Genomic DNA, 12,562 nt, shown 5'->3' with positions numbered 1-12,562 from the left:
TTTGTCCTGCTTCATTTTGTACTCCAAGGCCAATCTTGCCTGTTACTCCAAGTATCTCCTGACTTCCAATTTTGCAATCCAATCTCCTATAGTGAAAAGGACATCTTTTTTGAGGTTAGTTCTAGAAAGTCTTTTAGGTCTTCTTGGAACCAGTCAGCTGCAGCTTCTTGGCATCAGTGGTTGGGGCCCAGACTTGGATTACTGTGCTGTTGAACGGTTTGCTTAGAAACGAACAGAGATCATTCTGTCATTTTTGAGGTTACACACAAGTATTGCATTTCAGACTCTTCTGTTGACTATGAGGGCTATTCCATTGCTTCTAAGGGCTATTCCATTTCTTCTAAGGGATTCTTGCTCACTGTCAGTTCAGTTCAGTCGCTCAGTCATGTCCGACTCTTTGCGACCCCATTGACTGCAGCACACTAGGCTTCCCTGTCCATCACCAATTGCTGGAGTCTACCCAAACTCATGTCCATCAAGTTGGTAATGCTATCCAACCATCTCATCCTTTGTTGTCCCCTTCTCCTCTTGCCTTCAATCTTTCCCAGCATCAGAGTCTTTGCCAATGAGTCATTTCTTCACATCAGGTGGCCAAAGCATTAGAGTATCAGTTTCAGCATCAGTCCTTCCAAAGAATATTCAGGACTGATTTCCTTTAGGATGGACTGGTTTGATCTCCCTGCAGTCCAAGGGACTCTCAAGAGTCTTCTCCAATGCCACAGTTCAAATGTATCAATTCTTCAGTGCTCAACTTTCTTTATGTTTATAGTCCAACTCTCACGTCCATACATGACTACTGGAGAAAACATAACTTTGACTAGATGGACCTTGCGGGAAAATAATGTCTCTGCTTTTTAATATGTTGTCTAGGTTGGCCATAGCTTTTCTTCAAAGGACCAAGCATCTTTTAATTTCATGGCTGCAGTCACCATTTGCAGTGTTTTTGGAGTCCCCCAAAATAAAGTCTCTGATTATTTCCACTGTTTCCCCATCTATTTGCCATGAAATGATGGGACCAGATGCTATGACCTCAGTTTTCTGAATGTTGAGTTTTAAGAGGACTTTTTCACTCTCCTCTTTCACTTTCATCAAGTTCTTCTCTTTAGTTCTGCTTCACTTTCTGCCATAAGGGTGGTGTCATCTGCGTATCTGAGGTTCTTGTTCTTCTAACTGTAGAATCAAGTAAATGTGGAATCCTCTTTACTGTTTTTTCCCTCCATGATGTTTCTGTATTTTCTATTTTCATTACCAAGAGTCTTTACTCTTCTTAAGGCAAGAAATTATACACAAACCACACTAATTTTTGAAAGAAGTGCATTTTAGCACTGCCTGAATTCTGAGGGAAACAAAATTCACATCTACAGGAACAAGATTATGTGTCTTGGATGACTGTTACAACTGTTGATTTTGTTCACAACAAAATTCCAAATGATGCATAAATAAAAGGAAAGTAATTGATATATAAATATGATATCAGTAGAGACTGCAGTCAAATTAAAAACAGAAGGGGAACATTAAATCAAAGACTAAATTATGAAAACATCTGCTTAATGTAGTAGAAGATTAATGGAAAAATAACTTATAAAACCAGAGGTGATGGGCAAAAGATTAAGACAAATGATAAAAAGCATGAAGGATATAGGAATTAGATCCAATCTGCATATACTGTGGAGAACAGATAAAGAAGGAACAAAAAAAATGATTGCATAGAACTTCCTTGAGGTGGAATAAGATCTAAGCATAACAATCAAAGATAAATATATAAATGGTAACAACAAGGAAGGGGCTTCCCAGGTGGCTCAGTGGTAAAGAATCTCCCTGCCAAAATAGGATTCGACCCCAGGGTTGGAAAGATCTCCTGGAGAAGGAAATGGCAACTTCAGTATTTTTGCCTGGGAAATCCCATGGACAGAGGAGCCTGGGAGGCTACAGTCCATGGCTTTGCAAAAGAGTTGGATATGACTTGATGACTAAATAACAACAACAATATCAAGGAAAACGAGGGGGGAAAGCTCAATAAGTACATACAACAAAACACAAACTTAATCAAGACAGATTTCTCCCAAATGAACAGAATTAAAATACTTCATATACAAACTTTGGTGACTGCAGTCATGAAATTAAAAGACACTTACTCCTTGGAAGAAAAGCTATGACCAACCTAGACAGCATATTAAAAAGCAGAGACATTGCTTTGCCAACAAAGGTCTGGTCAAAGCTATGGTTTTTTCAGTAGTCATGTATGGATGTGAGAGTTGGACTATAATAAAGCTGAGTGCGAAAGACTTGATGCTTTTGAACTGTGGTGTTGGAGAAGACTCTTGAGAGTCCTTTGGACTGCAAGGAGATCAAACCAGTCAATCTTAAAGGAAATCAGTCCTGAATATTCACTAGAAGGACTGATGGTGAAGCTGAAACTCCAATACTTCGGCCATCTGATGCGAAGAACTGACTCATTTGAAAAGACCCTGATGCTGGTAAAGATTGAAGGTGGGAGGAGGAGGGGACAACAGAGGATGAGATGGTTGGATGGCATCACTGACTCGATGGACATGAGTCCTCCAGGACAACTCCTCCGGGAGTTGGTGATGGACAGGGAGACGTGGTGTGCTGCAGCCCATGGGGTCCCAAAGAGTCGGACACAACTGAGCGACTGAACTGAACTGAACACACAAACTAGCAGAAGTTTTTAAAGCACTTTTGCCTTTTGGGGGGAACTATTATGAGCTCATAAATTTATACCTGGTTAAATTTGTCTTGTTCACAAAAAAAAGAATCATTCTCCAGTATGAAAAATGAAGCATAACCCTCATATTTCTTTAGCTTTTTTTTTTAAGTCACTCAGCCGTGTCCGACTCTTTGCCACCCCATGGACTGTACCCTACCAGGCTCCTCTGTCCATGGGATTTTCCAGGCAATAATACTGGAGTGAACTGCCATTTCCTTCTCAAACTATTAAATATGTAAATCAATTACTGGAGATGAAAAAGTAAGAGTTAAATTACGAATGAGTTGCAAAACTGAATAAGTGGTATTGAACAACAAATCCTCTCAACATGAATTAAAACATAATTGTTGAAATATTTATAAAGCCATGCAAATATGATGAGTCTTTAAAAGATACTGTAAAGGAAAACCTCTGCCTAAAATTCAAGATTATATAAACACATGAAACAGTGGTAAAGGTTACATAAAAGTATGCCACGTTGTCATCTCGCACAGATGGAACTGAGTGAGTAGAGATGAAATGACCCAAATTTGTTCCTAACCCTGTTAATTAAAAAAAAAAAAAAAATAGTTCAGACATGAGGGTTTCTTTTGCTTTTAATCACCATCAGAATCAAACAGAATAAGTATATTTCAAATTACTAAAGAGAGAAAAATTTCCCCACAATAAATGGGGAAACAGCAAAAACACATCTATCTACAGGCTAAATTATTATGCAGATATTACACATCATTCTGCTTTAGGATATTCAATGACTGGAGCAAAGGCTCATAACATTAAGGTGCATAGCTATTAATACAATTCAATGTCAACTTTATGAAAATAAACCACATGTGCACAGAAAACATAAAAAACACCAACTGATTTATTGGTTCCTCAGTATAGAGGGATTATAAGGAATTATTTTCCTTCTTTATTGCATTTCTCTCTATATGTATTTTTGCATTTATAAATATAATTTATTTTTGTACATATAATCAAAATAAAAATATGTCACCTCTATTTGTCTCTGCCTAGCATTAGGTGACATCAGTTACTATATGTTACTGCATGTTGTTAATTAGGTAGAATACACTAGGTAATAATTAAAAAGTGATGACAACAGAAATATTTTCAAAATGGAGACTTTCCTATATATTTAATAAACCTGAAAGGGCAGATAGTTTTCTTATAAGAAAACTAACAACAGATGTAAGCTCTTTGATACACCTAAAGCATAACATGCAGAGACAATGGTAATGTGTGCCCAGAAGATTAAAAATGGCTACAATTCCAAGACACAACATCTATGTCAGTATCCCTTGATTCTGGGTGGGTTCTTTGACTATTTTGATGAATAGAATACAGTGGAGACTCCGTGAGCCTTTTACCACAGCCCCTTTCTTAGAGCACTTGCTTTTGGATTATAGTCACCATGCTACAAGAAGCTAAACCACACAAAGCAGCCAGATGCAAGGAGACACTTTATAGTCCCAGCTGAGCCCTACGTGGTCCTGAAATGATACCTGCATCAATTGCTAGTCATCTAAAGTCCAACCATTTTGAGCCTCCAACCTAATGGGGCCTTTAAAAACATAAACTTCATCCACCATCTGACTACAGAGGCACGGGAGACTCCAGGCAGGAGATGCCCAGTGGAGCACCAAAGAATGGTGAGAGAGAAGTTGTTTTAAGTCAATTCATTTTGGAGTGGTTTATTCTGCAGCAGTAGATAATTGCACCAATATGAGAGGATACTGGTGTGTGTGTATGTGAGAGAGAAAGAGAGAGAGAAGTACATAAAGTGAAGTGTCTCAGTTGTGTCTGACTCTGAGAGCCCAGGGACTGTAGCTTGCCAGGCTCCTCCATCCATGGGATTTTCCAGGCAAGAAACTTAGAGTTGGTTGCCATTTCCTTCTCCAGGGGATCTTCCCGATCCAGGGATCAAACCTGGGTCTCTCATACTGCAGGCAGACTCTTTACTGACTGAGCCACCAGAGATGCCAGACAATACTGGAGTGGGTAGCCATTCCCTTCTCCAGGGGATCTTCCCAACCCAGGAACTGAACCAAGGTCTCCTGCATTGCAGGCGGATTGTTTAGCAGCTGAGCTACCAGAGAAGTCCCATAATACATATAGATTACATTTAAATCCAGTAAGTCTTGGCAAGGTTGATAATAGGGTCCTTTGTTATAAACAACTCTTCCTTCAGATACATCAAAATCATCCCTTCAGGTATTGGAACACAAAAATATTATTAATACTTCATTTTCAAAAAAGAAATATGTTATACTTAGGCTAAATTCATTAGTAATCAAAGATAAATTAAAATTAAATATCAGGTTCAGAAACACAAAAAATTAAACCTAAGGGCAACTCTCAGTATAGTTACTGAGTGTTTTATTATATGCACAATTCTCTTTTAGGTTTCGTTGTTTTTCTTCCACAGCAACGCATCAGCTTCTGAAAACGATAACACGAAATGTATGCTTCTGTTTACATAAGTTATGTTGGTGATACGGCACCTCTGTTAGGATGCAAGTATGTTTAAAAAGCATTATCAAGATAGTCTCAATTATGTTCAGAATTACCCAATGAACCATATTGTACTTCATGCACAATGCACAACTGATGAATATGCAAAACAACAGGAAAACGAAACTCACCTGGGCCATTCAAATACTGTGTAAGAGAACAGTGTAATCGGACAATTATAGGTTCTGTTCGAATCACTTCCCATGCCACTGCAATCTCCTCCTGTGCAAATATTTGCAAGATGAATTAGTAATCTTTTAGAGTTCTTGATTTTTTTCCAAAATAAAAAATATATGTTTCTAAAACTTATTTTGAAGAAGTACTTATCATTAAGGCCTACAAATTATCTCAAAAACTTACAGGTCTGTGAAATTGAAGTCAAAGTACTTTTAATCTTTGCCTTCATTTGAAAATTCAACCGAAAACTTAACAAATAAGGACATACTATACTACTGATACAAACTCATAATTTTCAGAAAATATTAAAAGAACTGATGGAAGAAAACATATGCAACATCTCTGCTTTTTCAACCAGTCGTAGCATTTCTTCATAAATCACTTTAACAAAGTCATTATGTTTCTAATCGTATTATAAGAGAAACTAAAATTAAATTTCTTCCAAGAAAAAAAGTGTTTTTTAAATGCAGCAATCGTATAAGTCGATACTCACATCAAGAAAGCTAACATCAATATGCAGATCAATATCTACATCATCAATGGCTCCATATTCCCTGAAAGCAAAGATTAACATTATTGTTTCATTTTCATTAAAAGACAGTGTGTCCGAGGTTATTTTAAATTAAAATTTAGTCATGAATTCTCATCCCTGATGCCCATAGATAGTTCAGAAATGACTGTTAGTTAATAAATTAACTAACTCAATTTAGTTGGATTGTGGTCTCATGTGACCTCTGTATACCATATATATACCTTTCCATCTTATGTACAGGCAACTATGTACATGAACTCAAGAGTTATTTGGTTCATAGTTTCAAATACCCCTGGTTCTATTTAACAAATTCAATGATCTTCTCATGTGATCACTTGGTGTTCAAGATTCAGAGCTGCCTCTAAGCGCAAGAAAGGAGTCTCTGACCCGAGGAAGGGGAGGAGGGATCACTGATTGCCACAATAATATGCCATAAATTTTCCTGCCACATTAGAACATCAGTAGTTCTGAAACTTATCCAGGTGTTCTGCTACTTAAATGTCACTGATGTTTCAATAGGCAGTTTTACATGTCTGATGTATCCAAATTAAAACAAGTACCAACAGTATATTCCACACAAACAGGCATATTTTTTAACTAACTAAAGGGCAAAAACAGTAGTTTTTGTATTCTCCACACACACACATCTCTATTTTTGATATTTTTAAAAATTCTGAAGTTACCAATGCTAATTACAGTGAAGGAAAAAACTATGATGATAACAGAAATTGTAAAAACTAATGGCCAATATTTATTGAGCACTTACCTGCCAGAAAGCATTCTAAGGATTTTGCATACATGTGATCATAACGCACAATAGGTACTACTTGTTGTTTAGTCACTAAATCATGCCCAACTCTTTTGCGACCCCATGGACTGTAGCCCGCTAGGCTTCTCTGTCCATGGGATTTTCCAGGCAAGAATACTGGAGTGGGTTGCCATCTTCTCCTCCAGAGGGTCTTCCCAACCCAGGGATCAAAATCGTGTCTCCTGCATTGGCAGGTGAGTTCTTTACCACTGAGACACCAGGGTACTATTACCATTTCCAATTTACACGCCCATTAACTGAGGCTCAGAGTCATAAAGTAACTGATCCATCATTGCTTTGTAGCAGAGCCAGGATTTGAATGAAGGCTGAGCGCCGAAGAATTGATGCCTTTGAACTGTGGTGTTGGAGAAGACTCTTGACAGTCCCTTGGACTGCAAGGAGATCCAACCAGTCCATTCTGAAGGAGATCAGCCCTGGGATTTCTTTGGAAGGAATGATGCTAAAGCTGAAACTCCAGTACTTTGGCCACCTCTTGCAAAGAGTTGACTCACTGAAAATGACTCTGATGCTGGGAGGGATTGGGGGCCGGAGGAGAAGGGAACGACAGAGGATGAGATGGCTGGATGGCATCACTGACTCGATGAACGTGAGTCTGAGTGAACTCCGGGAGTTGGTGATGGACAGGGAGGCCTGGCGTGCTGCGCGATTCATGGGGTCGCAGAGTCGGACACGACTGAGCGACTGATCTGATCTGATTTAAATATTTATGTAGGTGCCTAGCTCTTTATTCAATAAACTATCACTTTGTGTTGGAAACCAGGTCAAACAATGATGGATGATCTCACTAAGTCCTCGTCATAAACTTCTGACAGCAATAATATAATTGTCCTCATTCGCAAATGAGGAAACTGAGGTTCAGGAAAGTGGAACAAGTTGCCAGCGGGCAGAAAAGTTGGTGGAAATTCAGACACAGAATGTACATTCAATCTCAAACTGTCAAGTGCAGTATGTGGCACACGGTAAGTACTCAATGAACAGTTCCATGTATGATATTCAAATAATGCTGATGTAGTACAAAACTATGGCACTTTTATAGGGTTCAGAGAATGCACTTTTATAATGATTAAACAGCTTTATGTAATTTGAAGAATAAAGGAATGTAGAGAGTCCTTTTACTTTTTTATATCAATGATCAAAAAATGCAGCATGTTAGAAACTAACAACTCAGCCTCTATGTTTTCTCCATTCTCTCCTTAAAAATATATCAAAACACTGAGTACATTTTCATTATTTATGCGTTTACACTTTCTATTTTTTCATGGTCCTTTCTAAAGGTTACATAAATAAGAAATGGATAAAATTATTCACATAGGAATTAACTTTTTAATTGCATGCTTCAAAATATTGGTGTTATAGAAAATAGATAAAATTATTCACATAAGAATTAATGTGGCGGATTCATTTTGATATTTGGCAAAACTAATACAATATTGTAAAGTTTAAAAATAAAATAAAATTAAAAATAAATTTATATTAAAAAAAATCAGAAAAAAAAGAATTACTTCTTTAATTGCATGCTTCAAAACATCTGTCTTAATCACAAAGGATAAAAATTTTTATAATCTTGTGCAAATTTCGACATGCAAATTTAGATATAAACATATGCCAATTTAGTTACAAAATTATACAGAAACTACGACAAGAATAAGGATCAAGAACAAGAACCATTGCTTTCATGAGTCTAGTTCAGGGTTCAGAAAACTTTTCCTGTAAAGGTCAAAATAGTAAACCTTTTAGTTTTTACAGGCCACATAGTCTCTTTCACATATTTCTCTTTATTTTGGGGCCATTTTTTTTTACAACCCTCTAAGAAAAGCAAACACCATGAACTGTTCAAAACAGATCCCACGGCCCACTGGTCATAATTTGCTGACCCTGGACGTCAGCATACTATTCATAAGTACAAGAAGTCAAATATCTAAAATCAGACATGTCAAAAGGGAACCATTAAATACAATGATGAGGATAGACCACTGCTACTGCTAAGTCACTTCAGTCGCGCCCAACTCTGTGTGACCCCATAGATGGCAGCCCACCAGGCTCCCCTGTCCCTGGGATTCTCCAGGCAAGAACACTGGAGTGGGTTGCCATTTCCTTCTCCAATGCATCAAAGTGAAAAGTGAAAGTGAAGTCGCTCAGTCATGTCCGACTTTTGGCGACCCCATGGACCGCAGCCTACCAGGCTCCTTTGTCCATGGGATTTTCCAGGCAAGAGTACTGGAGTGGGGTGCCATTGCCTTCTCTGGATAGACCACTAATGATGTTCAAATGACATTTTGGTGAGGGAAAGAAACCTTGACTATAACCATTCCCATAAAATTAGAACAAATATGTACAATGTAGAAATTAGGAAAAAATGAATATTGAATAATAAGGAAATACTTAAACTGTGGCATGATGGTATAATTTTTTTAATTATCCATTACTACAAATGCTGATATAAAAATATTTAGTATCATGAGGGAAATGTTCCAAATATATACTGTTCACTGAGCAAGTAGAATACCAAAACATTATGGAGAGCGAAATAATTTTTTTTAAATAAAATAGAAATCAGAACACCAAAAAAGTAGGAAGAGGACTTGTATATTACATATAGGCTGTGGGTAACATTTATTTTGTAAAAAAAAAACAAAAGTATTTTCTAAAAAAATCTTTTTCTGATTACAATGGCAATATAGACTCATATAAAATGTGAGAAAGAGAAAAACAGACAATAAATAACTTGTAATAAAATTTAATACCACTCAGTTTTAGTTTACAATAGTTTTCCTTTATATTCATTCCAGTCTCTTTCATATATTAATATATCATTATAATACACATTATTAAGGATAATAGGTATGTAAAAATTTTTGTCCTGCTCTTCCACTTATTCTATAATGAGTACTTTTTTTACCTTGTGGAATATTCTTTAAAACCATAAATTTAAATCCATAAATTTGTATGAATAAAATTATATAATACAACATTAGGGTGCTCTCAATTTTTTTACACTATTAATATTGATAAATGGCCCTCTGGATAGAAGTCTACATGCAGCTGTCTTCTCAGAGATAAATTCCAGAATTAATAATTGAAATAAATAGCATAACTATATTTGGTAATCCTAATATATACTGTTTAGTTACTATTTTTAAAAAGTTAAAACAACTTATAATCACATCAGCCAGGTTCTCACAGTAGCCATTTCCCACATTCTCATCATCACCAGGCATTTTTTTCTCCCATCTTTGCCAATTTCAGAGGGGAGAATAACTCTGGATTTACTTATGATGGCAAGACTTTGGTATATTTAAAAGCAGAGAAAAGTGCAGCAGAGATAACAAAAGTCAGTACAAACCTTACCCCAGCTGTTTTCTTCATACATAGATTTCTATACCACTTCAACAGAACAAATCATAGAGTTATGATTAGAATGTGACATATGTTCTTTATAAAACCTTTAATATGTGAATTTTATTCTTTATATAATTTTTCAACACTTTTTAAAGAGCTTCCTCGGTAGCTCAAATGGTAAAGAATCTACCTACAATGTGGGAGACCTGGGTTTGATCCCTGTGCTGGGAAGATCCCCCGGAGAAGGGCATGGCAACCCACTCCAGTATTCTTGAGTGGAGAGTCCCATGGACAGAGGAACCTGGCAGGCTAGAGTCCATGGGGTCACAAAGAGTCGGACACAACTAAGTGACTCACTTTCACTTTCTTTCACTTTTTTTAGTTAAAAGTATCTTTAATTTCTAATACTATCAATTTCTTTCAAAAAAAAAAAAAAAAAAACACAGGAACAAAAGGGTTACAAGTGCTCTTTCACCACAGCAGAGCAGGAGTATAGAATTTTAAGGAAGCAGAGACATTAAAGGTTTGCAATTAACTGGATTCTGCAGCTGTAGATCTGTAAATAGTTATACTGTTTGTTTTTATGCCACACTTCAAAGAACTCACAACAACACTGTGTGTATGCAAACCAATTTCTGTTGTGATGCCCTTTTTATATAATGCCATTCATTTCACGCTTCCCACTGCAAGATTACAAAGTGTGATTACAGTCTGCCCAGATGCAATGACCCAGTCTCAGGATTGCTTCTGTATCTGAATATCTTTCAGTAGCCCCAATCTCATGAATAGCAAATGCAGAATCAAGGCAAATGCTTGAAATATGAATGCAACCTGAAGTGTGAAGCCTGATATCTGATTGAATACTGAATGCTGTGTTGGGTTTATAATAATCCAAAATAATTCCGTGCCCTGCCTGCATTTATTCATTGTGAAAAGATCACATCAAATTGAACTTGAATACTTTTTTAAGAGAAGGGAAGCGACACAAATTATCTGATGCAGTTGCTTCACTTAAGGACTGAGGTCTTGAGAACTGCTCCACAAATTTCTTTCCAGACATCTGAGTGAAGTCTTAGAATAGACAGATCTTGAAATCCAGCCATTGATTTTGAATATTTACATGTGATCTAGTTCATACGTATAAAGAACATATGTATGAAATATTTGCTTTCTATAAACAGGCATTTTTTAGGGCACTATGTATGTGTTAGAACACTTAGCAATTCATTCTCCCATTTTTTAACGGAGCTTATTAAGATAACATCCTCATTAATGACACCACATACAAACTTACAATATATTAAATACTTGACTGTCTATGTTGGTCCTCCTTCTCTATAAAACCACAGCTTGTTTATTATACTGTTATGATGTTTTATAATACTATCTGATCAAAATTAGCAGGGACTGTTCTGGTTATAAAAAATATAGCTTTCTCTTATCCACTGTTGAGCAAATCACATGTATAATACACATACATGAAACTCAACCACAAGTTTTTGAGAAATAAACTTCTATTGCTATTTAGTTACTGCTTTCAATAATTGGACAGTTATATTTTGAGAAGAAATATATTCTGCGAAGAAATATACACCTCCTTCTGACATCTGAAACTCAACAGCTTGCGTGTCTGTCTCCGCATGCCTACTCAGTGTGTGTTTCATGCTCAGTGTGGGAGAGATGCCTGTGAATGGGCCAAGATTATTCAAACTCAGTAGTCAGGAAGAAATCTTGGCATTTTTGCAAGACTGTATTCACGGTAGCTATATATTTCTCTAAAGGACAATAGGACTGAGACGAATTTAAAAATTAGATCCGGGTAAGAAAGGAAACCCATCTAAACTAAGAGTGTAGAAGAAGTACAGTGTAAACAGTTGCTAAAACTCTGCCCCCCATTTAAAACTCCTTGGTTTTGCTTGAGGAAAGCACAGATGCTGGAAGCAGAGGTGACTGTCGGGGATCTGACATTCTGAAGCTTGTACCTAGATTTTATGCCAGTGCTTTTGAAAGAGTCTCCCTTTTGTTTGTTTCTGCTGTGTGCCTCCTGCCATCACTTTCCCCTGGTGTTCAGAGTCAGACTGTTTTCACAGTAGCAGGAGAATCAATGTGCTGCAGAGGACATTACAAACATCCAACCCAAGATCTGCTGATGAATGACATGCTTCAGTGTAGAGTAAGTTGTACCGTAGCAACCAACATCCTCAAGCACCAACTGGCTTAACATACAGAAAGGATTTATATCTCACTCACACTACCTGCGTACTGTGGAATCAGAAGAGGAGAGAGAACACTATTCACTAGTCGCCAAGGGGCTCAGAGAGTGGTGGAGTCCTGAAGATATGGGAACTTGCACACTAGCACTTTGGCTCATATATCATTGGCCAACACGAGGTTGCATGTCCACTGCTGATGTTATAATAGCTAGGGAAATGCAATCCTGCCA

The 12,562-nt window shown here is 37.0% G+C and overlaps 1 protein-coding gene across 7 annotated transcripts in view; it reads right to left on the bottom strand.

Annotated features, from left to right (window-relative positions):
• The window catches only part of PARP8 (poly(ADP-ribose) polymerase family member 8), a 198,097-nt gene that overhangs the window by 68,091 nt on the left and 117,444 nt on the right, over positions 1–12,562 (bottom strand). For all 7 annotated transcript variants that reach the window (XR_015149248.1, XR_015149247.1, XM_086362570.1 and 4 more), the window contains 2 exons: positions 5,913–5,973; positions 5,374–5,464 (listed from right to left, as the gene is read on the bottom strand). Coding sequence is in view for 3 of the 7 variants with exons in the window: in XM_086362570.1 (XP_086218696.1) it covers positions 5,374–5,464; positions 5,913–5,973 (152 nt within the window). In the remaining 4 variants the exon portion in view is untranslated. The remainder of the gene's footprint in view (positions 1–5,373; positions 5,465–5,912; positions 5,974–12,562) is intronic.

Source organism: Bos grunniens, chromosome 20 (assembly GCF_055505025.1).
Source record: "Bos grunniens cultivar Pamir isolate PY7600 chromosome 20, Bosgru_T2T1.0, whole genome shotgun sequence".
Taxonomy (NCBI): domain Eukaryota; kingdom Metazoa; phylum Chordata; class Mammalia; order Artiodactyla; family Bovidae; genus Bos; species Bos grunniens.
This window is presented reverse-complemented; position numbering and strand designations above follow the sequence as displayed.